The sequence below is a fragment of the Moschus berezovskii genome, chromosome 14, assembly GCF_049115385.1.
Source record: "Moschus berezovskii isolate FMDL1 chromosome 14, NW_MosBer_1.0, whole genome shotgun sequence".
NCBI classification, from domain to species: domain Eukaryota; kingdom Metazoa; phylum Chordata; class Mammalia; order Artiodactyla; family Moschidae; genus Moschus; species Moschus berezovskii.
The window spans coordinates 32004157-32030295 of record NC_142473.1 but is presented as its reverse complement, the minus strand read 5'-3'; the positions used below and the strand labels follow the sequence as shown (position 1 = coordinate 32030295).

General features: G+C 51.2%; 2 protein-coding genes across 3 annotated transcripts in view; one reads left to right on the top strand and one right to left on the bottom strand.

Annotated features, from left to right (window-relative positions):
* The first annotated feature begins 609 nt into the window (after window positions 1-609).
* BACE1 (beta-secretase 1) lies at window positions 610-21635 on the top strand. The gene is made up of 9 exons (XM_055423084.2): window positions 610-1348; window positions 15711-15799; window positions 17168-17384; window positions 17840-17977; window positions 18681-18815; window positions 19753-19854; window positions 20184-20333; window positions 20594-20765; window positions 21394-21635. The coding sequence occupies exons 1-9, from the start codon at window positions 1088-1090 to the stop codon at window positions 21633-21635; spliced, it is 1506 nt and encodes a 501-aa protein (XP_055279059.1). The 5' UTR covers window positions 610-1087.
* The window catches only part of RNF214 (ring finger protein 214), a 51514-nt gene continuing 44769 nt past the window's right edge, over window positions 19395-26139 (bottom strand). For both annotated transcript variants that reach the window (XM_055423082.2, XM_055423083.2), the window contains one exon: window positions 19395-26139. In XM_055423082.2, coding sequence (XP_055279057.2) covers window positions 26074-26139 — 66 coding nt within the window. In that variant the 3' untranslated portion in view covers window positions 19395-26073.

Below are 26139 nucleotides of genomic sequence, written 5' to 3'. Positions count from 1 at the left end.
TCACCTCAATGGGGGTGGAAGTGAGGGCAGGTAGGGCACCAAAGACACAAAAAGATTGAGCTGAGAGAAGCCCCAGGTGGCTCTCACCTGCCTGCAGGTTGCAGGCTCCAGTGAAGGCAGACTGCTCTCTGCATTTCCCCTTTGACCTTCTGTTTCCTTTGGCTGCTAAGAATACCTTTCTATACCCCTTAGTCTTGCTATCCAAATCTCTGCTCTCAGAAAATCCACCCCATTCTTTAAGGTTCCAATTAAATATCACTTCCTCCCACTGAGTCTTCCCAGAGCCCCTCCCCACCCCCAATCCCCTACTCCTTAAAGTCCCGTCGTTCTGTGTGCTGCATGTGGATTTTACTTCTCTCTGTGGCCCCAGGGGCTGGCAGAGTGCCCGGCATACAGTGGGTGCTCCAGAAATGCCCAGTGAAGGACTAACGGAATGAGAGAGGTCAGCCACCACTCCATCTCCACGGCACTTCCCGCGCTGCCAGGGTTCTGCAGGGTGGACTCCGGCTCGGCAGAGGGCATCCCAGACCCCTCACCAACCCCGGAAGCCAGGCTGCCTGCCGTGTGAGGACTACACTTCCCAGCAATCCCAGGGAAAAGCGAAAACCCTTTGGCTTTGACAGCCACCACCACAAGTCTTTCCGCCTCCCTGGGCTGCCTGGGAGCTGGGATTATGGTGGCCTGAGCAGCAAACGCAGCCACAGGAGCCTGGAGCCCCTGACCCTTCCCCTGCCGCCGCCCCACCAGGAAGACCAGGAAAACAGCCTCAGACCTGCCATGCCCGCCCCACCCAGCCCCCCGGGGGGCCCGAGACGGCCTCTCCCGGACCGCCGCTGAGGCTGAACCACCGGCCAGATGTAGCCAGGCTCCGGAGCCATCTCCTCCCCTCTTGTCTCTGAGGATCTCTCCTGTCCGATCCCCACCTCCTGGCCCAGGGGCCGGCTGAGGGGCCTGCAGGCTCTGGAGCCCTGATGCCTTCCTACTCACTCTCCTGAGAAGCCACCTCTAGCACCCAGAGTTGGGGGCAGGCCCCAGGGACGGACGTGGGCCAAAGTGAGCCCAGGGTGCCCCAAGGCCAGGGCCCACCATGGCCCAAGCACTGCCCTGGCTCCTTCTGTGGATGGGCTCTGGGGTGCTGCCTGCCCACGGCTCCCAGCCAGGCATCCGGCTGCCCTTGCGAAGCGGGCTGGGGGGCGCCCCCCTGGGGCTGCGGCTGCCCCGGGAGACCGACGAGGAGTCGGAGGAGCCTGGCCGGAGGGGCAGCTTTGTGGAGATGGTGGACAACCTGAGGGGCAAGTCTGGCCAGGGCTACTACGTGGAGATGACCGTGGGCAGCCCCCCACAGACGGTAAGGTCGCCGGGCCAGCCCTACCCTCCCTCCTAATGAGCTGAGGAAGAGAGGCTGGGGGTGCAGCATGCGGGGGGCTCCTGCTAAAATGGGGGCTGCATGGTGCGGGCTGGAGGGATCCTCTCCCAAACATGTCCTCTGGGATCATAGTGGCAGCAGTCAGCCCCAAAGCCCCACTCCCCACTTCCCTTCCCCTCACAGGCTTTGACTGTCCTCCCCCTCGCTCCTAGTCTTATACACACACCCCTCAGGAAGGATTTAGGGGCAAGAAAAACACGTGGATGGGGGAGGCCTGATCTGGGGAAGAGTCCAAACCATAGTCGCTGTGAACAGGTGTCAGCCCACACCATGCCTGAGTCTCCCCACCCCTTTGCTCTGGATCTTGGTCGCCCAATCTCAGCATCTAGGGTTCTGACCAAGGGATCCTGGCACGAGTTGGATCAGCCCTTTTTTCCCTCTGTCTGGGCTGCCGCAGGGCAGTGAAGCGAGGTTTCTTGTAACCTCCACTCTAGCCAGAAGCCGTGAGCTGAGTGTTGCCTTCCCCAGTCCCTTCTTCCTCCCCACCCATTTGCAGCCTGCACTCCAGCCCCTCCCCCACCTGATGCCTCCCTGAGCACTGGCCAGAGGGAACTGAACTGAGCCTGGGGAAAGGACAGATCATAAATTGCATAGAGCGAGGGAGCCAGAGCCCCCTTCTAAGCATGAGACTCTTTCCATGAGCTGATAGATGCTTGGGACAGGCAGCGATGGAGAAAACACTGCTTGCCAGGTCCCCATGCCCCATGCTTCCTGACAGTCCTCCAAGGTACCTCCTAGGTGGCCATGGAGGGTTCAACCTTTGCGCCTCTGCCCAGGTATGAGTTGGCCATGAGCAGCCCTCCGCGGGGTTGCTGTGGCTGACCTCTGTGAGCATTTGCCTCCTCGGTGGGGGAGCCTGGGCATGGGTAGCAGGATGGCTGAATGTGTGCTGGTGAGTGTCACCTTGAATCTGAGCCTGCACATCTCTGAGCCACCCCCCTCCCCCGGATCTGTGTCTGGGAGGCTTGTCCTTGGGAGGGTCGGTGAAGGTGGGAGTGTGTCTACGGGCAGAGGGAACCGCTACACTTCCTGGACTTCTCAACAGCACTTACCCCAGATCTGGGGGAGAAGCACACCCCTGCTTTCCAGTTACCTGATGGAAGCAAGCCTTCCAAGGTCCGTGCCACCCAGGCCTATCTCCCACCCCCGACTCCCCACCAGCGGATCCAAGGCTCTGGGCTCCCCACTTAACCCTCCTCTTGCCTGTGCACTATAAACAGACTTGAGTCAGGAGAAGGACAGAGCCTGAATCCAGGCCTCTAGCAGCCTGAGCCAACAGGAGGCCAGGTGTTGTGAGGGAGCAGGAAGCTGTGGGACCTGGTTCCTACTCCCGTTTCTGCTACTGATGTGCTGTGCAAATTGTGCATCGATCCTGTGACATGGACACAGGACAGGCTGTGGGACCAACAAGAGCTCTGGGGTCAGACAGACCCGGAATGCCAGCTCCACAACCCACAGCCTTTCCTTTTCCCAGCTGTGTGGCCTTGGGAAAATTATATAACCTCTCTGAGGCTCTTGCTGTGTCTTTAAAATGGGTGATATGAGATCTCCTTTGCAAGGTGATAGTGAGGATCAAGAGAGACTGTGTAGGTGAAAGCATCTAAAACAATGCACCTAGACACATACTTGACCTCCAGCAAATGTGAAATCACTTTCTTCTAACTTGCCTGGCCACTTCTGCCTCTTCTGTGTTCTGCAAGGAAGCATAAAAACTTGAGTGTTCTGAGCCTCCACATTTTACATGTAGAACATGTAAATGGGGGGGGGGGGTCTATTAACCATACTTCCTTGGACCCTTGAGATAAAGTGTACACCCCCTCAGCCCAGGAACTGACAGAGAGCAACTTCCCAATAAATGTCGGCTCCCTCCCCCTCCTTCCCAGGAGAAGGGGAAAGTGGGCTTAAAGTTCAGCACCAGGCCAAGGAGCCCGTGGCAGATGGGGCAACTCTGTGGGTTGTCTTACAGCTCCCAAGCCAACGCCAGCCAGTCTGCTGGTGACTTCAGTTCTCCCCCCAGCAGTCTGGGAGAAGGATGCCCTTTTTCCTGACCCCGGGGTCGGAAGCACCAAAGGAGAATGTGAAAGGCACAGTGCCCTGAACAAGTAACTGTGAAACTTGGGGTGCACTTTCTGTGTGCCGGGCAATTAATTGCTGGGTTTGGGAGACTGATCCACAAAGAGACAGGAAATATATTTTCTGCCTCAAAGAGCTTTAGCGTGGAAGTGAAAATTTAAGTCCCTGGAGGAGGAAATGGCAACCCACTCCAGTATTCTTGCCTGGAGAATCCCATGGATGGCAAAGCTTGGTGGGTGATGGTCTATAGGGTCACAAAAGAATCAGACACGACTGAATCCACTTCACACCACGCATCCATTCCTAAGTCAGAGTCTCAGGCTGAATCTCAGGTTTGAAAACTACTGATCTGTAATACAGTGAGTGGATGCTGTAGGTGTTTATTTGCTTTTTTTTTAAAATTTTTTTCCATCAATATTCTTTTGAAGGAGGGGTTCTTTTCTTCACTTTATTTATTTACTTTAGCAGAATCATATGGCATGCGGGATGTTAGTTCCCCAACCAAGGATTGAACCCATAACCACTGCAGTGGAAGTATGGATCCTAACCACTGAACCACCAGGGAAGTCCTTATAGATGTCCTGGAGGAGGTAAAAACCAAGCAAGTTCTCACAGAGGTGTGCTGTGAGCATTTGTGAGCATGGTCTTGACGGATGGATAGGAGGGGCGAGGCCATTTCAGTGAAGAAAGGTCCCCCCGAGCTGTGTGCTTCACTTGTGTACCCACTCCTTCCCACCACCGCCCCGAGACCAAGTGAGGACACAGTGAATGAGGGGACGAGTTGTGTGTGCTGTGTTTATGCACGTATGTTCAGGAGCCAGTGAGAAACCCAGTTGTGTGTGCTGTGTTTATGCACGTATGTTCAGGAGCCAGTGAGAAACCCAGTTGTGTGTGCTGTGTTTATGCACGTATGTTCAGGAGCCAGTGAGAAACCCAGGCTGGACTTTGGCCTGCCAAAGCGAGGGGAAAACCGAATTTGCGCAGCACAAAGAAAAGAAGCAATCTTTTAGAAAGAGACGTCTGAATTCTAGAAAGAATGGGACTGAGGGGTGCAGGGAGCAGGAGGCTCTATCACAAAGGTCCAAGTGTGGAGGGCTGTGACAAGGATGGCGTGAGGCTGTAAGCAGGGGAAATGGGAGGGAGACCAGGCTGCAAGGGACGCTGCGAGGCAGTTAGACCAGACTTGGTAACGCTGGTGTGAGGGTGAGGAAGACGGTGTCAAAGATGATTTCAAGATTCCCATCTGGAATGAATCAGAAAACGACAAGACCATTTGTGAGAAAGTTGGCATCAGGGGATGGTTTAGGAGTGCGGATATACGAATATATCCTTGTATTTATGGTTACAGTTTATAAAAGTTTTAAAATATAGATTATTTTGTTCTTTCCAGTAATTCCTGCATTATATAAAAAGGTCTTAACCATTTGAAGATTCTAGCAGAAGAAATGGGGACTGAAAAATAACTGGCCAGTTGGCTGGTCAGTAACCTGGACCCTGTGTCCCCCTCGACTTCCCTCTCAGACTTGCGTGTGTGCTGTGCAAGTCGCTTCAGTCATGTCCGACTCTTTGCAACCCCATGGGCTGTAGTCGGCCAGGCTCCTCTGTGCATGGGATTCTCCAGGCAAGAATACTGGAGTGGGTTGTCATGCCCTCCTCCAGGGGATCTTCCCGACCCAGGGATCAAACCCGCGTCTTATGTCTCTTGCATTGGCAGATGGGCTCTTTACCATTAGTGCCACCTGGGAAAGCCCTACTTAGCCTTATTACCTACCTATTTGTGTATCTTAAAGCAGAAGAAGAGAATTTATTAGAGATCCCGCTTCCATTTTCTCATCCCCCTTACTGTATTTATCAGCAAATGTCAATATTTTTGTGGCATAAAAACTGCATAAAACACTAAGCTGTTGAAGACAATGTCCTTTTTAATTGATCAATTTTTTTCAGGGTCTCATTTCTCCTTAGCTAATATCTATGATAGCATCATACTCAGAAAAGACACCTAAAAAGTGTTCAGCGAATGAATAAATAAAGTGTAAGACTCCTAAGTAGAACTGTTGATGAGCCATTGTTAAGTGCAGGACTGGAGCTCTTGGAGAAAGCATTTTCATTCTCTTCGCTTCAATGAAAGAACGTCATCTCATTGGAAAGGTATGCATATCACCATCCAAACACAGGCTGATAATTTAACTGTTAGGGTTGAAATCTGGTGGTGGTCAATTTTCAGTTTAACAAATATTTGTTGCGCACCTACCATGTACAAAGAGAAGGATACGTCAGTCTTAGTCCTTGGAGCGCTCAGGATTTAGACACAGAAACGTAAGCGCCTAAATATCACATAAGACCAAGTACATTTGGTACAGTGAGAAGTTAGTTCTCTGGTGGTCCAGTGGTTAAAACTCCGCACTTCCACTACAGGGGGTGTGGATTTGCTCCCTGGTTGGGAATTCTGCATGCTGCAAGGTATGGCCAAAAAAAAAAAAAACCAGAAGAACAGTGAGTCTTAGAAGTATACAGAAAGCAGCGGCTACTTCTGACAGTGTTAGGAAAGGCTTGTTAGAAAAGGTAGCATTTGAATATGGCCTAGAAAAATGAGAAAGCTTTGCTATTTGGAGAGTGGTTGGGGAGAAAAACTTCAAAAAGAGAGACATGAGCTATGCTAAGAAGCTGGAAGTTGTGATAAGGATGCTGTGAGGCTGACTGGGGGTTGGGCTTCATTCTGGAGGCAGCAGAGAGATGGTCTAGTGAATTTTGGTCCCAGGAAAATATTTCCAGGCTGGAGGATAACTTGGATGGTCTAGAATCCAAGAAGAGGATATCAGTTAGGACACATGGGTCTGAAAGAAGATGTGCAGGAGGAGAGGTCTTCAGAGAGATGGCATCACCTGTCAGGTCAACTGGATATTCCCTGCCCCTGGTAGGGGAGGGGGAAGAGAAGTCCCCTTCCTTTGAACTTCTCTGACTGTGTTTGTGTCAGGATACACAACAAACGGGAACAAGCTTTCAAAACACAATGTGCTTCCCCGATGGTTTAGTGGTAAACAATCTGTTTGTAATGCAGGAAATGCAGGAGACTTGGGTTCGAACCCTGGGTCAGGAAGATCCCCTTGAGGAGAAAGTGGCAACCCACTCCAGTATGCTTACCTGGAAAATCCCATGAACAGAGGAGCCTGGCAGGCTATAGCCCATGAAGTTGTAAAAGAGTCAGACATGATTGAGCATGTTTAAAGCACAGTACAGTTTACCAAAATTCCATGTTTATTATTCTGCTTTCATTACACGGGCAAGGTATTAGCGTGTCCCTTTTGGGGAGGAGGAAACTGAAGCTCAGAGAGATTAAGTGGTTTGCTCCAAGTTATTCAGTTATGGAAGAACAGAGCTGGATTCAAATCCTGATCTTTGGATTCCAAATCCACATTCTTGGCTCTTTGCAGCACTCTATAGTCTGGGACATGTTGGTTGACTTTGAGATGCCAGTGGGCAATTCTTGCGGATGCAACCAGCTGAGAATGAAAGTGTTAGTCACTCAGTCGTGTCTGACTCTGCGACCCCATGGACTGTAGCCCACCAGGCTCCTCTGTCCGTGGGAAGCCCTCAGTTGAGAATGGGGATCTGGAAACCAGGAGAGAAGTTGGGACTGGACAGGAAGATTTGAGGATCACCTGCAGAGAGGTAGCTGTGGAAGTCAAATTAGCAAACAGACTTATTCTTTGAGAGAATGGAGAGAGAAGAGAGAAATGATAAGGGGAAGAATACTGGGTACAGAGATCAAGAGAGCAAAGAAAAGTAATCAGAAACATAGAAAACTACAAGTGGGACTTCCCTAATGGTCCAGTGACTGAGACTCCGTGCTCCCAATGCAGAGGGCCAGGGTTCAATCTCTGGTGAAGGAACTAGGTCCCACATGCTGCAACTAAGACCCAGTGCAGACAAATAAATATTTTTTAAAAAAACAAAAAGCCATGAAGACACAAAGTGGCTTTCCTGACCCCTCCCTAGAATGATTTTCAAACTGTAATTTGTGGGATTCTGGAACAGGACCTCAAGGGTGAGGGAGAGGTTAGGAGACAGGTAAGCAGGCAGACTCTGTACCTTCCACCTTTCCACTCACCAGGCACCCCCCGTCCCACCTGCCTCCAAGTCTCCCAGCCCTCCCAGCATAGGTCCCAGTTTTGTTTCTAAACAGTGGAATTCCAGGTTTGGTTGATTGACTGGCAGAGTGAGTTAAAAGGTTGAAAATTAAATTAATTAAAAGGTTAAAAACTTTTGAACTCAAGGAACCACCCTCTAAGTTAGACAACCCTGAAGCCAAACAACCCCAGACAGTGTTGGCCTCAGCACTGGGAGGCAACCTCCAGACTGGGGTTTGGGCTTCAACTGTACATAAGCCTCTGCTAGGACTCTCGGGCTGTCCTTTCACACCTGTCTCCTCCTTCACCTCCCCAGGTCTGGAAGGAAAGAGTTCAGAGCTGGGAGTGGGAGGCATTGAGAAAGACTGTGTCCTCTCACTAAGGTAGGCAGTCAGGAGCCCTTCTTCGGTATCTCTGGTAAAGAGCTAAGCAGAAATCTGTGGTCAAAAATCCAGGAAGAGAAACATCCCTCAGGAAAGCTTCCTCCCTGACAACTAACTTCTCTGTCTGCTGGAAGCCACTTGGCTTGGGGGCCTGGGCAGTGGGGAGTTCTGGAAACAGACCACTTTTCTGGAACAGACCAGTTCCCTGGGCTTCTCCTGGCAGGATGGGCCCAGTGGCTACCCTGCCTGCTGACCACTGTAACCCCACCACGTACAGGCTGGACTTCTTGGTCAGCCTCTCGGGGTTGGTGAACACTACCAACTTTTCGACTCCAGCACCTGTGGAATTTTCACCAGATAGCCCAAGGCCTGAACCCTGGTGTCTCCTTATGGCTCGAGCAAACAGACCTATGTAGGAAGCACAATTGGGCACCATGGGAAAAGTGGGTATATGCCAGAGATCAGCTTCATTTTCACCCGATAGAGATGATTACAGCCCCTGGAAGCTGTGGATGGGATGAGGTTAGACAACAGGAAGAACACACCATCTGACAATAAGCAGGCAGCAGTGGCTGTGATACCCTCAGAGCAGGGTTTCCTAAGTGGGTTTCGTGGAGACTGAAGGTGTTAAAGAGACACTTCGAGGCAAGGAGGGGATGGAGTTACAGGAAGTAACACCTCTCTTTCAAGCACAGCATTTCTGCTTTTCTCTCTTTGATATACTGGAATACTGCATGAGATTGGAAAAAGCTTCTGCTGCTTAAAAAAAAAATTTGAAAACCATTGTCTTAGATCTGTTGTTTCAGAATAGTAGGCATGTATGTTTTTTGACCATTTACATCTATCATTGCATTTGAATAGGAAGCACTGATAAATATTAGTTGAGCTGGATTTGAGCCTGGGGGGAACAGAGCAGCCTGTCTAAAGTGGGAAGGGTCCCTTCAGGGTTTGGGGTGACCTGGCCTCCTTGGGATTACTTTAAAAAAAAAACAAAACAGCCCAAGACCAAGGAGTCTGCTTGCTCCCAGGTATTGATCTGCCAGCTTCAGCCTGGAGAGCGAAGTGGAAGCAGAGGATGTCTGGGAAAGGAGTCCATTTCTATCGGGTCAGCTGACTTGGTCAAGGTGGGAGGCGCCTGGATGGGACAAAATTGCCAGACTGAGTTCGAGGCAGGAGCTGTGTGCTGCGCTGGCCCTCTGCCATGCCCAGCTGCTGACTTGCTCCTTGTGTCCTTCCTTGCACCTCTCTCTCAGCCTTGGGCAAACTCAGGTCTGGGGATATCCACTTAGGGAAGCAGACGAAGCTGACTCAGAAGCCTCTGGGGCCAGCAAGTCCCGAAGTCACTCCAGTTGCTCTAAGAACCTGAGCAGCTACTCCGTCAGTTTCATGGGTATGGTGGGCATCCACTGTCATCATCACCATACACGGTATCTGACTGGAGATCACCCCTGAAAGGACCCTAGGGCTGAGAACTAACAGTGAGAATCTATAGTCACAGAGACCTGCAGCAAACCAGGCAATTATGGTCACAATTAACAGTTTAAGAAACATCGTTACAGAGCGCCTGCTAAGGGCTAGGTAAGAACTAGATAATAAGCTCAGAAACGTGCTCCCTGCCCTTGTGGAGCTCGCCATGTGTGGGACAGACAGACACTGGATACATGATTTCAAGTTGGATGAGGGGGTGGAGGAAGCAGCACAAGTGTTCTTGAGGACCTGTGAGAGTCCAGGTGGGCTGGGGCGTCAGGGCAAGATCTTTGGGGGAAAGAACGTTTAAATGGTGACTTGGAAGTTGAGCAGGAGTTTGACAAAGCAGGGAGAGAACATTTCAGGCAAAGGGAAGAGACTGTGGACAGGTGACAGATGGTTGTGCTCCTGTGAAACTTGAGAAGCATGACGAGAGAGGGGAAAGAGGTAAGAGATGGTATTTGGAGTTGACTTATGAGTGGTTAGGCGCCCCCGAAGTCAAGGACCTCAGGATTTAATTCAGGAAGTTTTTTTATCAGTTATCTGATGCAGTGTAACAAGGTAAAACAAGAGTCATCGACTCTCAGGATTCTGTGGGTTGGTTGTGGCTCTCCAGCAGGGCTTACCTGGGCTCCTCACGTGGCTGGTGGGTCAGCTGGGGGCCAGATGAAGCTGGGTCAGCTGGACCTCCTCCTGATGAAGCTGAGTCTTTCAGCCTCAAGGAGGCAAGACAGAGCCTCCTCACGAACTCTCAGGGCTACACCCCAGGAGGCCAGTACCCTCCCCACCCAGTTCAAACACACTTTTACCTCTGCTTTCCTCCTTTGTTGATGTCCCATCGGTCAAATCAAGTAATGTGGCCAAGTCCGGCATCAAAGTCACAAGGCATCACACAAGGGCATGGACACAGCGGGTATGATCCACTAGTGAAACAATCTGCCTTTCCTTTCCGAATGAGAGAGACAGGAATGTCAAGGAGATGAAAGAGCAGACTTTCATGGATGGGCAGAACCAAACGACCCAAGCTTTGTGGCTTGCGTGTGTGTGCTCACTCACTTCAGTCATGTCTGACTGTGCAACCCTGTGGACTGTAGCCCGCCGGACTCCTCTGTCCATGAGATTCTGCACACAAGATACTCCACAGAAGAATACTGGAGTGGATTGCCATGCCCTCCTCCAGGGGAACTTCCTGTTGCAGGATCGAACCCATGTCCCTTATGTCTCCTGCATTGGCAGGTGGGTTTACCATTAGTGCCACCTGGGAAGGCTTGTGTGTAACAGGGGTCAAATCCTTACTTACCCTTGATCTCAGTTTTCTCCTCTGTTAAATGGAAGAAACGCTCCTACATCTCAACCAAGAGGCTTGTGATACGAGAATATAAGGGCTCTTCCCTGACACAGAAGGAAACAGACTTTCCTTTAGCAGAAAGAATCAGTGTTATAGCTGCCTCCCAGAGGTGTGCAAAAGTGCTAAGACCCTAGCATAGGCTACCAAGAAAAGTTGTGTTTGTTTGGCCAAAACAATAACTCTTAATAACTGGAGAACTCTCAGAATGAGAACAAGCTCCAATCTCTCTAGGCAAATAGACAGATGACTCCTGAAGGTTCTTTTCATCCAGAAGAATGGAAGCAACTCCCATCTGCTAGTGAGAGCAGGGGCCAAGACAGGTGGGATTTGGGGGACAGGGAGTTTACCCTGAACTCACCAGCTCCAAGCCTGTCTCATCATCCAAGATCTACTGCTGCAAACCCCTCTAGGGGAGCTTTGCTAGTAGAGGGAATGGGCAGGTGTGCTGGTCCCTGTGGGGCTTGTTAGCACTTCCCTGTGAGGCAACCGGCCTTCAAAGGCCCCCAGGGGCCTGCTTGTTTGTTAATTGATTGGCACTGACCTAGTCCTGACCCCAAGCTGCGCCCCTCTGGGCATCTCAAGGCCAGAGCTACAGAGACTTCTGAGTTGACCTGGCCCCAAGGGATGGGGAAGACATAAGATGATTCAAGGACTCCAGGCTGCCAGTCAAACCAGTGGGCCTGGTGAGAGGAAGGCAGGTCTGGGTTAGAGCCACACCTATAATCTAAAAACACCCAGTTTGGGGGCCACTGATGCTAAAGCTGAAACTCCAATACTTTGGCCACCTCATGCGAAGAGCTGACTCACTGGAAAAGACTCTGATGCTGGGAGGGATTGGGGGCAGGAGGAGACGGGGACGACGGAGAATGAGATGGCTGGATGGCATCACCAACTCGATGGACATGAGTTTGAGTGAACTCTGGGAGTTGGTGATGGACAGGGAGTCCTGGCGTGCTGTGATTCATGGGGTCGCAAAGAGTCAGACACGACTGAGTGACTGAACTGAACTGAGAGATCCCTCCCTCACTCTGAACATAGGGTAGATTAGCTCTTTCCCGTTTTTCCTCTAACCATTCATTAATTCAAGGAATACTTATGAGAATTTCCTTGGTGGTTCAGTGGCTGACTCTGCGCTCCCAGTGCAGGGGGCCTGGGTTTGATCCCTGGTCAGGGAACTAGATCCCGCATGCCACAACTAAGACCCACCACAGCCATTAAATAAATAAGATATACTTATTGCCAGGCACTGTGATATCCACTGGGGATACAATAGAGATTAAAAAAAAAAAATGAGATCCAAGGAAAGGTGAGATTCAGTGGTAAGTCCTGTGGAAGCATCTAAACAAGAGACTATGACCTGTCTTTCTCCCTGAGGAAGTCCCTTCTGAGCTCAGACTGAAAGATGAGTAGACGGAACTGCAAGTGGAAAGGAGGATGGCCCATGCAGAGTGAACTACCCATGCAGCCGCCTTTGGAGAGGGACCATGGCTGATTGGAAGACCTGAAATGAGGCCAGTGTGGCTGGTGGGCAGAGGGCTTGGGGAAGTATGGGGCAAGCTAGGCTGGCTACAAGGAGGCAGGGTTGCACCATGAAGGGCTCTATAGGAAACATTAAAGCTTTAAATCTTTATTATAATAGCAAAGGAAAACCATTGACATGGGAGGGTAACTTGGTCACATTTACACTCTGGAAAGAACATTCTAGCCACAGTACAGAAACAAGTTGGCGAGATCAAGGGTGGATGGACCAAGGCCAGTTGAGAAGCTATTGTGATATTCTAGGATGAGATGATGAGAGCTCTGCCAGGGGTGGCAAAAGAGCTGGCAAGAAGTGAATACTTTCAGAGGCCTTTAAGCTTAACTGGACAGGACTCATTGATGCCTTGGATAGAGATGTGAAGAGGAAGGTGTTAGGATGTCTCTGAAGTTGCTGACTTACGGAACAGATGGATGGTGACTAACAGAGGAAACTTTGGAGAAAAGACAGATGGGCAGGACCAGGTAAGGTCAGCCCTGGCCATCCTGAATTTCAGGTGTCTTTGAGGTAGTTCAACAGAGTAAGAACCTAGAGCTTTAAGTTCAGGAGTCACAGGGATACAGGTGGTAATTGCAGCTGCTGCCATGGGTGAGACAGCCTGGGAACAGAGCAGAGTGGGAGAGGAAGCGGACCAAAGCCCAGGCCTTGAAGTGAGCCTGCAAAGTAGACAGAAGATCCATCAGAGAGGTGGGAGAAAATTATGCAACAGGGTGACAGGGACGAGTGTTTCAAGGAGGGAGGGGTCCTTCCCTGGTGGTCCAGTGGCTAAGACTCCAAGCTCCTAATGCAGGGGGCCCAGGTTCGATTCCCAGTTGGGGAACTAGCTCCCACATGCCGCAACCAAGTCTGGCACAGTCAAATAAAAAGTAACTATTAAGGAGGGAGGGGTCAGCAGCATTGAATGTTCTGGAGAAGTGAGATGATGATTGCTTTGCAAACAGTCTTTTGTATTTGGTGGCGTGAAATCCTTGGTTACCGTAGTAAGGGCTGTGCTAGAGCAGAGGAAGGGACAGAGGCGAGACTCAGCTTGAGGATGGGTTGTGGGATGAGTAGGAGGTGGAGAAATGAGGACAGCTTGTCCGAAAATTTTGGTTGTGAAGGGAGAGGAGAGAGAGGGTGACTGGAGGCGGGTGTGAGAGTAAAGATTTTTTTTTTTTAATGAAGGGACAAGCATTTATAAATGCCAATAGGAAGAATTGCAGATTTGGGGGTGGGGGTAGGGTGGCATGAGAGTTGAATCCTCCTGAGCTAGGAGGAGGGTCCCCTGAGAGGCAGGACACAGCACTGCGAGGACAGGCGGGAATGATAGTCGTGCGTGATGGGGGGTCCATCTGGAGGCCCCCATTTGGTGAAATAAAGGGGGAGGACGTCAGCTAAGTTCTGGCTGCATGTAAACCCTCCCCTTGCAGGCTGCCCCAGGGGACTCATGATAGAGATGTGGGAAGGACAGGACCAAAACCGCTTCTCTCAGAAGCAGGATCACAGTGCAAAGGGCAAACTGACAGAAGGACATTTGCTCGGGAGGAAATGGCAACTGTTTATTTTGATTTCGCCTTTTTTTTGTGGGGGGGTGCAGAGGGGGAGGCAGAGAGAGCAGTGGGAGCCTGAACTCCTGGTGTGGGGGGTTGTTAGAGGGAGGGGGAGGGAGTGGGGGGAGTCTTTCCTCCCTGGGCAGAGTGAGGAGACCTTCCTCAGGTGAGGAGAAAGGCTGGGACTGGAAGGGCACCAGGAGAGATGGGGGCCTCCGGGCTGGGACGGGAAGGACCTGCAGAGAGGGCTCTTCCCCCTGCAGGAGAGAGAGTTGGAGTGGGGAGGCCTGAAGCCCCCAGATAAGGCTGCCATTCCAGGGTCAAGGGTGGTTGGATTCCCCTAGGGCTGGCCGGGCACCCGTACTCCGCCCCAACCCCTCACCCAAACACAGGCACCAACTTGTGGAGGAGACCCTCTTTCTTTGGGGGCCAGTGGTAACAGGGATCCCCGTAAACCTGAAGCCAGCCCCCAGGGTGGGGACCAGAGTCCTGGCAGGTGCGGGAGGACGTCCTGAGGAGTGGATGGGTGAAGCAGCCTTTTAAATCATTAACCTGGTTGATTGAAATCTGAACTGCTGTGCCTCCCGCTTTATTGATTCTCTCTGAAAGTGCAGCATCTGGGGCTGGTGGCTGCTAAGAGACCAGGGAGAGGGACAGAGGGGAGAGGTAGGGGCTGAGCTGGGGGCGGTGAGAAGAAAGGGGAGCCAGGCCAGGAGTGGGGGCTGGGAAGGGGGAAGCGGTGGGGTCCGAAGGCTGGGCAAGTGGGTGCTGGGGGAGGTGTAGTCAGCGGAGCCCCAGAGGGCCACTAAGAGCAGGAAGGAGCCAAAGAACCAGATGGTGGCGGAAAGACAGTGACGTGCCCAGGGCGACAAGGTCAGAGCCTGCACCACAGCCGAGGCCAGCTGACTTCACTGCACCTAGGAGAAGCGGCACAGAAATGGAGGGGCCCGAGGTCAGGGGAGAAGCTGAGGTGAAGGACACAGTAACCCGGCAAGAGCGGATTCACTTGACAGATCACTGTGCTCCTGAGGACCAGGGTCTTTCCTTTTTGCCTGTGAGGATGGAGGGGTTAGGCCATCTCAGAAGGAAGAAGGACGAGGCAGAAGAGACGAAGAAGGAGCTGCACAGCGAGGAACAGCCGGACGACAGCCGTCTGTCTTCGCTGAGCCAACACCAGGGCCTCACACGGGGTTCCTGGCTCCCCAGTACCTCTGACAGTGGGACTCCTACGTCTGGGTCACCTCTGAGACAGAGGGGTGCCCTTTGTGAGGAACTCCCTTCTGGCAGGCAGGGTCAGAAACATGTGGTCTCCCTGTGCCATCCTGGTGCCCACAGCGCCCTTGGCCAGTGCCAGCTCCGAGAATAGCTGTCTCTGAGCCGGGAGGGGGATGAGCCAGGCTGCCTGCTGGTGACGTGCCCCCTAGAACCAGAGATGAGGGGAAGGGGCAAGCTCTGCAGACAGGCTGGGCCAGAACCCTGGGTGAGGAAGGGCATCTGATGGCAGAAACAGGAATGGGAACACGCACGCGCCAGTGACGTGGCTCTGATGACACAGAAAACGTTCCAGTTCTGCAGAGAAGACAGAAGCCGACACAAGGCTTCTGAGGCCGTGAGGAGGCTGTCATGGGATGCCACCCTGTGTCTGTGGTCCTGGAACCAACAGCGGCCAGTCTGTCCAGTCCTGCATCTGGGAGCTTCACCCTGGACACTCCAAAGGAAGACCACGTGGCCGGGGAGGGAGGCGGGTACAGGACAGAGCAACGAAGGGAGTGAGTCCAGGCCTCCTGTCCTAAGATCTTTCCCTCCCTTTTTTCTGACAGCTCAACATCCTGGTGGACACAGGCAGCAGTAACTTTGCAGTAGGGGCCGCCCCCCACCCTTTCCTGCACCGCTACTACCAGAGGCAGCTGTGAGTAGCAGGGAGAGCGAGCGGGAGGGCCCTTTCCTGGAGACCCAGCTCCAAGGAGGGTCTGGGCAGGGGGGAGCTGCAGGGAGAAGGACCAGCTCCCGACAGTGACCCAGTGACGGGGGAGAGGGGGAGTAGAAAGGCTGGGTGGAATGGTAAGTTAAGGGGCGGCCAGGACACGCTTCAGTTCCGAGACAGGGCAGCTTCCTGGGGGAGGGAGAGAGGGAGGAGAGCAGCCCCCAAACTCACAGTACAGTCTCGGGGTCCCCTGTCTCTCTGCCTTGACTGTGGGGCGCGGGGGCTCCACCCCACAGACCTCAGCGGCTCTCACTTTCTGACACCCATCTAAGTCGAGGCTGAGCACGCTGCGGTGACAGCTCCCTTTGCTGTGTCCTCACCTGACACAGTGCAAGGAAGCGAAGGACAAGCCTTCCACAATCCCACTGCCTGACCTGGTTATCAGGAACTGAAAGCTAAATGCTTCCCTGTCCATCCCCAGGGTTGCTGCTGGACTTGACTAACGGGTGGGAGGGACAGTAGAAGTGGGCTTTTAAGGTACGAGGGGCGGTGAGGGATGATCTGGGAGCCCCTTTAACAGAAGAGCAGGAAGTGGTGTATCTGTGTGGGAAAACATGTGAGCGGAGGCTGACATCCCATCCCTGGACTTGTAGGCAGATGCCAAAGCCGCCTTCTCAGGCCTTCCCCTTTAACTTTCCAACCTCAAGAAAGCAGTCAGGGAAGGGGGCATGGTCAGGATGAGTGAAAGAGCATTCATTCCAGATCTGTGTCCCCTCGCTGCCCCATCACTCGCACACCAGCCCTGGTCATCGTGATTCCACACAGGTCGGGGGACACACGGTGATGAGCATGTTTCCTCCAAGGGCTGTGCCTTGCCTACCCACCCTGCTGAGGTGCCTGTGCAAACCCTGTCCTTGGACGAACTTGCTGAAGAGACTCCACACTTACCCTGCCTGGTACTTTCTCTGCCACTCAGATGGTACCACCAGGTCCCAAGGCAGCAAAAGTCAATGGCTCCTTTTCTTTAGGAGCGAGATAAGGTCGCGGGGTGAGAGGTGGGAGGTGCTCACTAGCTGTCCCTTCCGCAGCAGCAGGCACAATACACAAAGCCTAGGCTTGTTCTTGCAGGGCCTGAGCTCCAGATCTAGGAATATGAGCTGTGGACACAGGAGAGCGAGCCCCGGGCAAGGTCACTTGACATTCTGAGTGAAGCATCTACAGATGCTCCGAGGAGCAGCCTGACAGCAGCGTGAGACGCCTGGGATGAGATTAGGCGCCAGGGAGTAGATGGGACGCCGGATCCCTGTACTGGCTGTGGTTATGCACCCACAGATCTCTGCCTCCTTTGCACAGGTCCAGCACGTACCGGGACCTCCGCAAGGGCGTGTATGTGCCCTACACCCAGGGCAAGTGGGAGGGGGAGCTGGGCACCGACCTGGTGAGCATCCCCCACGGCCCCAACGTCACCGTGCGTGCCAACATTGCTGCTATCACGGAATCAGACAAGTTCTTCATCAATGGCTCCAACTGGGAGGGCATCCTGGGGCTAGCCTACGCGGAGATCGCCCGGGTGAGAGGAACAAGGCACTCTGCACGCTGCACAGGGATGGAGTTGGAGGAGAGGAGGGGTGGGAGGGAACTGAGTAAGGGAGGGAGACAAATCAGTTTAAACAATTGCTTGACAGGGGGACAGGGTGGCAGTCTGAATTTCATCCCTACAGAGGGCTGAACTATGCTGACAGGTAGAGGAATAGGCTGTTTTTTCTATTGACTCTCAGATCTTTAAGAATAAGAGAGGCCCCCATAACTCTGAGATAGGTTAAGCAGATGGGAATCAACGATCCTGTAGATCTTTTGTTTGCACTGCCAGTGTGCCTTGCTGTCCCTCTCACCACCAAATCTCAGTACCTTAAGATGGTCTTTCCCCAGGAACACCCTCCCAAGTTTGGCTTTTGCTCCCCGCCCCGCTCCTCTTTCTGCTGGGGCCTTGAGCCAGGACTCACTCCTCATCTCTCTCTGCTGCAGCCCGATGACTCCCTGGAGCCGTTCTTTGACTCCCTGGTGAAGCAGACCCACGTGCCCAATCTCTTCTCCCTGCAGCTCTGCGGTGCCGGCTTCCCCCTCAACCAGTCGGAAGCGCTGGCCTCCGTTGGAGGGAGCATGGTGAGTAGGTCCTAGAAGAGGGGAGCCCCCAGCTTCCCGCCCCCTGAGGCTCCACCACAGCCTTGGGCTCCACTACTGAGAATCAAGAGAAACATCTGCAGAGTCCCCACCTCCACTTTTCTTCTTCCGCCCTTGTCTTCTCTGCATCATTCCAGAAAGGATTTGAGGCCCCTATGGTAAACTTGGAAAGGAGGAGAGAGGATTAGGAAAATTTCAAAGGAAGTGAAAATAAGGCCTCTCAAATCAAGACGATTCAGTCTGATGATCAGAAGGCAGAGATGTAAGGAGTTTAAAAGTCTATTTATTAATTAATTAGGAAAACTGGTGAATGGTTCTCCATCTCCAACAAGCCGAGAAAATAAAACTTGTAATAGAAGCAAGTTATCATTCACTCCACATTTATTGTGCCAGTTTAGGTTTAAATAACTTTCTATCAAGGGTTGTGTGATTCTGAAACAAGTAATTAAAAATCCTGGAAAGCCTCCTCCCCTGAACACATCCACATCCTTGACACACTGAAGAAAGTATCGATCGCTTTAGGACGGGGTCTGATTAGATGCAGGAAAATGAGAAAGCGGATGTGCAGAGGGCTTTGCCCCGCTGCCCCCCCAAACCCCGAAATGGCTGCTCTGACTGCTGGCACTCTGGGTGACTTGCTGTCCTTCTGTGTCGGCTCACGGGTACTGCCTTTTTCTTCCCCTAGATCATTGGGGGTATCGACCCCTCGCTGTACACAGGCAGCCTCTGGTATACGCCTATCAGGCGGGAGTGGTATTATGAGGTGATCATTGTACGGGTGGAGATCAATGGACAGGATCTGAAAATGGACTGCAAGGAGGTAACAAAACCCAGGGGGAAGCAGGGAGAGGTAAGGGGGAGGAACAGATAATGAGGCCAGACCCTGAGTTATGAGGTTGGGAGGATGAGGCAGAGAGGCAGGACCTGCAGGAGGGTTGGGGGCTGAGTGCGGGACTGCCGGGAACTTAAAGGTCACAGCGGGACCAGAGGTTTGGGGCTAGGCACTGGCAGTGTGGTTCCCCAGGGCCCACGTGGGTTAACGTCTGGTAGGGAAAAAGCGCATCTTGCTCTGTGACCCTGGGCGAGTCGTCTGAGAGGCAGAGTGACACGATGCTGTAGAAGGCTCTGGCTTCAGAGTCAGACGGCCTTGGTTTCTAGCTCTGTTCTAGCTGTGTGCCCTCAGGCAAGTCACTATTCTGTGTTTCAGTTACCTTATCTGCAAAATGTAAGAAAAACAGCTTTTCCAAAGATTGTGGTGAAAACAGGGAAAATGAATAAAGTGTTTATCCCAGTGCTTGACACATGGCATGACCCAGCAGTTGAACTATTTGGGCATTCCTTACCTAGATTCTTAATGTACATTTAGGACAGATACAAATGTATTATGAAAAGTTAAAAGTATTATACAAGATGTTTTTATTTTCAAGATTTGGAGCATGTCTACCCACCCAAGAAAATATGAGTTAACATTTACTGACTGCTTCCTATGTGCCAGGCACAATTCTCAGCACTTCAAATATATTAATTTATTTAATGCTTATAATAACCCTTTGAGGTAGGTACTATTATTATCCTCATGTTACAGATGAGGAAACTGAGGCACAGATATTCAGTAACTTGCCCAAAGAGATCCACCAAAGGTGGCAAAGCCAGGATGCCAACCCAGGAAGGACCCCAAGCAGTCAGACTCACCCCTCCAAATCTGTCCAACGCCTGGCATCAAAAAGGCTTTTGCTAACCTCTCTTCTCTCTCTCAGTACAACTATGACAAGAGCATCGTCGACAGTGGCACCACCAACCTTCGATTACCCAAGAAAGTGTTCGAAGCTGCTGTCAAATCCATCAAAGCAGCCTCCTCGGTCAGTGGGAGTAAGGACAGGGATACAAGAGATGACAGTGTCACGGGAAGTCACGAGGGGCACAGTCCTCCACAAAAGCCAAGCTGTCTACCCTCAGACCCCTCTACTTAGATCACTTAAAAGGGGTTCTCTTCTATGGGCCTCAGTTTGTTTGCACACAGTCTCCCTGGTCAGTTTTAGCCTTCTCGCCTCCTCTAATCCTTGGGTTTCGGCTTAGCTTCCCTCGGTTTAGATATCTCACGGAAAAGCACGTGTAGGGCCCAGTAAGTATGATCTGAAAATGGGAGGGGCGAGGTGGTCTCACTGTTATCCCTTTCTTGCCAACACAGACGGAGAAGTTCCCAGACGGTTTCTGGCTAGGGGAGCAGCTGGTGTGCTGGCAAGCAGGCACCACCCCATGGAATATTTTCCCAGTCATCTCACTCTACCTAATGGGTGAGGTCACCAACCAGTCCTTCCGCATCACCATCCTTCCACAGGTATGTCCCTAGCCTCAATCAGTGGGATCCCAGGACGAGAACAAAGTATATACTAAGAGATAGGAAGCAGCTGGCTTCCTGGAACTTGGAAGACAAAACAGATGAGGGCTCAGGGGTAAAGGGCTCTGGGGGAAACCAAACCTGGGGAGCTCAGGGCTGGCAAAGGAAAACGCAGCCTAAGGGCATCGACACCAAGAAGGCAGAAATGGTGTGGAAGAGAGGAAAACATGAACTCTCTCCCTGTGACTGCTTATCCTTAGCAATACCTGCGGCCAGTGGAAGATGTGGCCACCTCCCAGGACGACTGTTACAAGTTCGCCATCTCACAGTCGTCCACCGGCACCGTCATGGGCGCGGTCATCATGGAGGGCTTCTACGTTGTCTTTGACCGGGCCCGGAAACGGATTGGCTTTGCCGTCAGTGCCTGCCATGGTGAGGGCACCAGGGGTGCGGGCGTGGGGTCAGTCTGCTCCCCCTGTCCAGCGGTGAGGGCACCAGCTCCATCAGTCTGGGAGGGAGGGACCGCAAGCCAGAGTCCACACACTGGGTGAGAGCTAGTGTCAGTGATTGTGCTTTTCTTGTGGTCGCTTGGCATGGACCCCTGCCTGGACTGGCAATCTCTGTTGGCGACTTGGAGCAGTATCATTTGCTTCAGCACCCTGGAAAGCTCTAGATCCACAGGCAGCAGGCCGGGCCAGTGGTGACCCTGTCAGCTGCCGTATGCCAGAGTTGAACACGACTAGCAGGGGCTTGCCACTGAATTGCAGCAGGAGGTGAGTTTACTAGGTATATGTGGGGCTGGCTTTTTGGTCAACTTAGAACGACTGGATTTTAGGTATCATTCCTACTGGACAGGTAGACAGGAAAGGGTTGCTGTCCCCAAAGACCTGGGGGGAGAGCTGTGCCTCCAATGGCAGTGGCTGTCTGTCCTGCTCCTAAGAATCACCCAGAAGGGAGATTCGACAGCCTCCTCAAGGGCTGGTTTCAAGGCCTATCCCAGGAAGTTCGTTTTGCTGTGTAATCCTAGCTGCTCTGTGACTCACATATGCCCTTTCCCCAGTGCATGATGAGTTCAGGACAGCAGCGGTGGAAGGCCCTTTCGTCACCCCCGACATGGAAGACTGTGGCTACAACATCCCACAGACGGATGAGTCGACCCTCATGACCATAGCCTACGTCATGGCCGCCATCTGCGCCCTCTTCATGCTGCCCCTCTGCCTGATGGTGTGCCAGTGGCGCTGCCTCCGCTGCCTGCGCCGCCAGCACGATGACTTCGCTGATGACATCTCCCTGCTGAAGTGAGGAGGCCTGCGGGCAGGAGAGAGAGACACCCCAAAACCACATCTGGTGGTTTGCTTTGGTCACGAGGAGACAGGGACGGCACCTGTGGCCAGAGCACCTCAAGAGCCTCGCCCACCCACAAACGCCTCTGTCTTGACAGAGAAGAAGGGAAAGCTGGCAAGGTGGGTTACAGGGACTGCACCTGTAGGAACCAGGACAGGGAAGAAAGAAGTACTCTGACAGCGGGAATACTCTTGGTCACCTCAAACTTGAGTTGGGAAATCCTGCTGCTTGAAACTTCAGCCCTGAACCTTTGACCACCATCCCTTTATAGAGTCTCCAACCCAAAGCATTCTCCTTTTCTTACTTCTGCAAGTAAGGTGACCCCCACCACAGGTGTCTCTGCAGTACCCTGGCAGAGCAAGGGCCAACCCTGTTTTCCTGCTGGCCAGTCAGCAGGAACGGATGGATGCACAGTTTGCTATTTGCTTTAGAGATAGGGACTGTATAGACAAACCTAACCTTGGTGCAAAGACTGCCTCTTGAATTAAAAAATAATTAAAAAACAATTTGTACAAATAATTTGTACAAATGGGGGTGGCTGGACGAGGAGACAGAGAGGGAGTGCAAAGACAGGGAACAGCTGGGATCAATGCTAGGCAAGGTTAGAAAGTGACTGCTCACCAGGCCCAGTTTTAGACAGCATCTCCAAGACAGAACCCATCTTCTAAGATGGGTGTTGATTCCCAGTGTCTTCTTTTCTGTGGTTGCAGCCTGACCAAAAGTGCGATGGGAAAAAGGGCTTCTCTAGCCAAAAAGCTCTTTTTAGCTCTCTTAAAGGAAAAGTGCCCACTAAAAGGTTCCATCTGACAAATGAGTTTCTACCTTATTAATTCCTTGTCCCTACCTGAACCCTCTAGTCTATATGTGATAGGCAGCACTGAAACATCCTCAACCCCAGGAGCCCCAGACGCCCTACGGGAAATCAGCCAGAAGAGAGCAAATACAATAGGGTTGCACTTTGTCTTCCTGGCTGCCTGTTCACCGCCCCTCGCCAAGCCCCATTCCTCCAGAGCTTCGCAGCTGAGGTGCTAAAAGCAGATAGGAGTCTTCTCCTCTCTAATCTTTGAAAGCAGAATCCTGGAGATTCATTCAACAGATACAGCGTTGATGCTCTGTACCCCTGCCTGGATTTCTTTCTGTTCAGTTGTAAGTGGTAGTAAGATCTTGACATAATCAGAGCAGCTTCATTGCCTCCTCACCCTCTCAAGGTCACCCTCGTTTATTTGGCTAGGGCATCACCCTCGTTTATTTGGCTAGGGCATCCCAGAGTGGCACTAGTATTATGCCAAGACTGTCAGGAACGCAGGGCTTTCTGGCTCCAGCAGCATCACCTTCAGGAACTAGGCTGCGTGGAAAAAGGATGGCAGCCCCTAGGCTTTCTGATTTCCTTCACCACAAGAGTCCCTTGATGGAGGCCATCCTTTGCCCCATCCTGCTCTTTACTTCCCACTCCTCATACGACTTGGGCACCCAGGCTGGTTCTTGGGCCAGGCAGTGGGGACCTATCAGTTCTAAGCCAGTCGACTAGACCAGTGTTAGTGGGAAGAGCTGAATTCACTGACTGTTCCACTGGACCCTATTCCTATCTGGTCAACACACTGCTTCCAGTGTATGGGACCTGCAGAGAGTGGAAATACCTGAAGAAGAGGCAGAGGGAAACACAAGGAGGGCCTCGGGAGATCCTGGCCTCAATCAGCTGCCCACAAGCCATAAACCAATAAAACAAGAATACTGAGTCACAGTTTTTTATCCGAGTCCTCTTCATTCCCACTGCACTTGATGCTGCTCTGGCTGGCTGGGAACACGCCATGACCACAGAGACTGACAGGAAGATTGGAGACTGTCCACTTGCGGTTCCGAACTTACTGTGTAAATAAACTTCCAGAATTGCTTCTATGAAATGAAAATGCCACGTTCTGCTTTATAATTCTTGACCCATGTTGGGGAAAACTTGCTTTCCCCAGCTCTTTTCAGGGCATAAAACTCAACCCCTTCATTAGTAAGACTCATTGTCCGATTTTTTTTCTTAAAAAGAGAAAACTTGTACTTATTTTTCTTTTCACGGTTTCTTCCTTTCTTACCCTGAAACCATGAACTCTGAAATGTAAAAAAAATCTTGACCACGGCGTCTTGCTTGTAAAAATATGTATTATATATTTCTATTTTTAAATCTACGCCAGAAAAATGACTGTGCCATCTCCACTCACTGCATCAGGGGCCTTTCCCATGGGTCTGCATGACTTGTACCAGTGCAGGCCAGGGGACAGAGGGAAAAGGGAGAACAACGGTGGCCAAAACCTAAGTGTTGCTTTTGGATGGATCCTGAACAATAAAGAGCAGAGAGCGATGATGAGGCCCGGCCCCCAAGCACACCCTCCACCACACTGTCCCCGCTGTGGCAACCGGCTTTCCAAGGGCTTTCACTAGGAAGCAGTTCAGCCCCCCAACCCCTCCTGTTCTCTCATTACTCCTTTGGTGTCAAGGATTTGTGGAAAAGAAACAGAATATTCTTTATACCCATTTCTAATTTCTAAATTTTCATGGGATATTGAAAAATACAGCGAGTGACCTGAAGGCTGCTGCAAAGTTGAGGGGAGATAAAATCTGAAGATTACAAGATAAAAAATGAATCCCTCCCCCAAGTGAAAAAAACAAAGGAACTGGTCTTCCACATTGCCGCCTTCCCTGTTCATGACAACTACCAAACGGGAGACATTAATATGTCATTAACCAAAGAAAGTGGGTCATCTGACCTCTACAGTGGGGAGTGTTCAGGCCATTTCAATCACCCTACAAGATGCCAAGGAGATCCAGCTCCTTATTCTGATGCCAGTTAGTAAACCTAGGCAAGTGAGACAAGAGAGAAGAAAGACATGACAGGCCAGGGTGAAAGACAAAGTAGGAAGTCACATAAACACAGAGGATAGAATTATTTGCTCTGACAGGAAAAGTCTTTGCTGCCCTCATAAGTACTGCCAGGGCCAGTAAGCATTTCCAGGTCCAAGAATGGGAAAAATTCAGCTGTTGGTAATATAATAATATCCTTTCCCTGGAGCTAATTTTTTATTAATGCTTAATTTTTACTTGGGCTTCCCTGGTAGCTCAGCTGATAAAGAATCCACCTGAAGCCATTTCCTTTAAGAGTACAGATAAAAGGATAGGAAAAGATTCAAAGCTCTAAAGAAACTCCAGCTTTCCCAAGTATAAACCTAGGAACTGGAAGTGCTCAGTAAGAAGAGAGGGAAAAATGACTCAGTTCCAACTAGCTATCCACAGAACAAATAACTTATAAACTCGAAATCTAACTTCCTTTATTCATATTACTTTGGTCTCCATTTTCTCCCTGACAGGAAACATGTCCCCATAGCTTTCTGGCTTCAAAAATTCAAACCTATATCCCATGATCATTCTGAAAGTAATTTTGCACAGACATCTCCTCACCCCAGTGCCTGCCTGGAACTCACTCAAGGTCACCAAACAACTTGGTTGTGAACCAACTGCCTTAACCTTCCAGGGGAAGAGGGAATAGCTAGACCAGGAAACAGGAAGTGAAGGGGAAGAGGTGAGGACTTCACAAGCTTGGTCTATGAGAGCTAGATCAGAAGCCAAGGCAGTGGTGGAAACGGAGGGAGTGGCCCAGGACAGATCTGTGGGCTGTGCTAGTTTCTAAAGAGATGACTACCCAGGAAGCAGGGCGGACAGAAGTCTGTGGGAGGCATGGGGGCAATGGACCTGGTTACACTGTTATTCTTGGACTGTGAATTTTGCTGATGTAAAACAGACTATCCTGTAAACCCAATGTCATGTACAAATAATGAGTGTTAACACAGTAAAACATTCAAAATGAAAAGTCAAACTGTCAGGGTTACATCTTGTTTTCCTCAATCAGTCTCATTTTCTCCATTTGGAGGAGAGGGGCTCAACAGCACTGAGGCTTCCGGAGGCTTTCAGTGAGCAAGGCATCTGGCTGAACAGCAGGTGAGCACCAGGGTTCAAATCTGCGTACATGAGCCTTAAGAAAATGGACTAGAGGCTGAGCCAAACCAAAGCAGGGACCGTAGAGCAAGAGCAGCTTCCTAGCTGGTTTTTACATGTTCTGAAAACAGCCCTAGGCAGGAATATCGTAATTTCAAGGCCAAATGAAACATCACCTTACCTACAATCTGCTTCCCCCAGAGGAACTGCAAGGTGAGGGGGACAGACCATTTCTGCATAATATACATACTTTCATTTACGAATATTTGAATACAGACTTTCTATACACACATTACCTATATAATAAAAATGTACATGGCATGAGTATATGTCACTGTATAAATATAGAGTTTTAGAAATCTGGAACCCGCGCATCCTGTTCACATCAGTTTCTCCTCTTCATCCTCCCCAGTCAGGTCCGTCATTTAAGAGTTGGACAAAAGGGACAAGTGTCATTTGTGTTGGTCTGGGCCCAGAATTTGATACA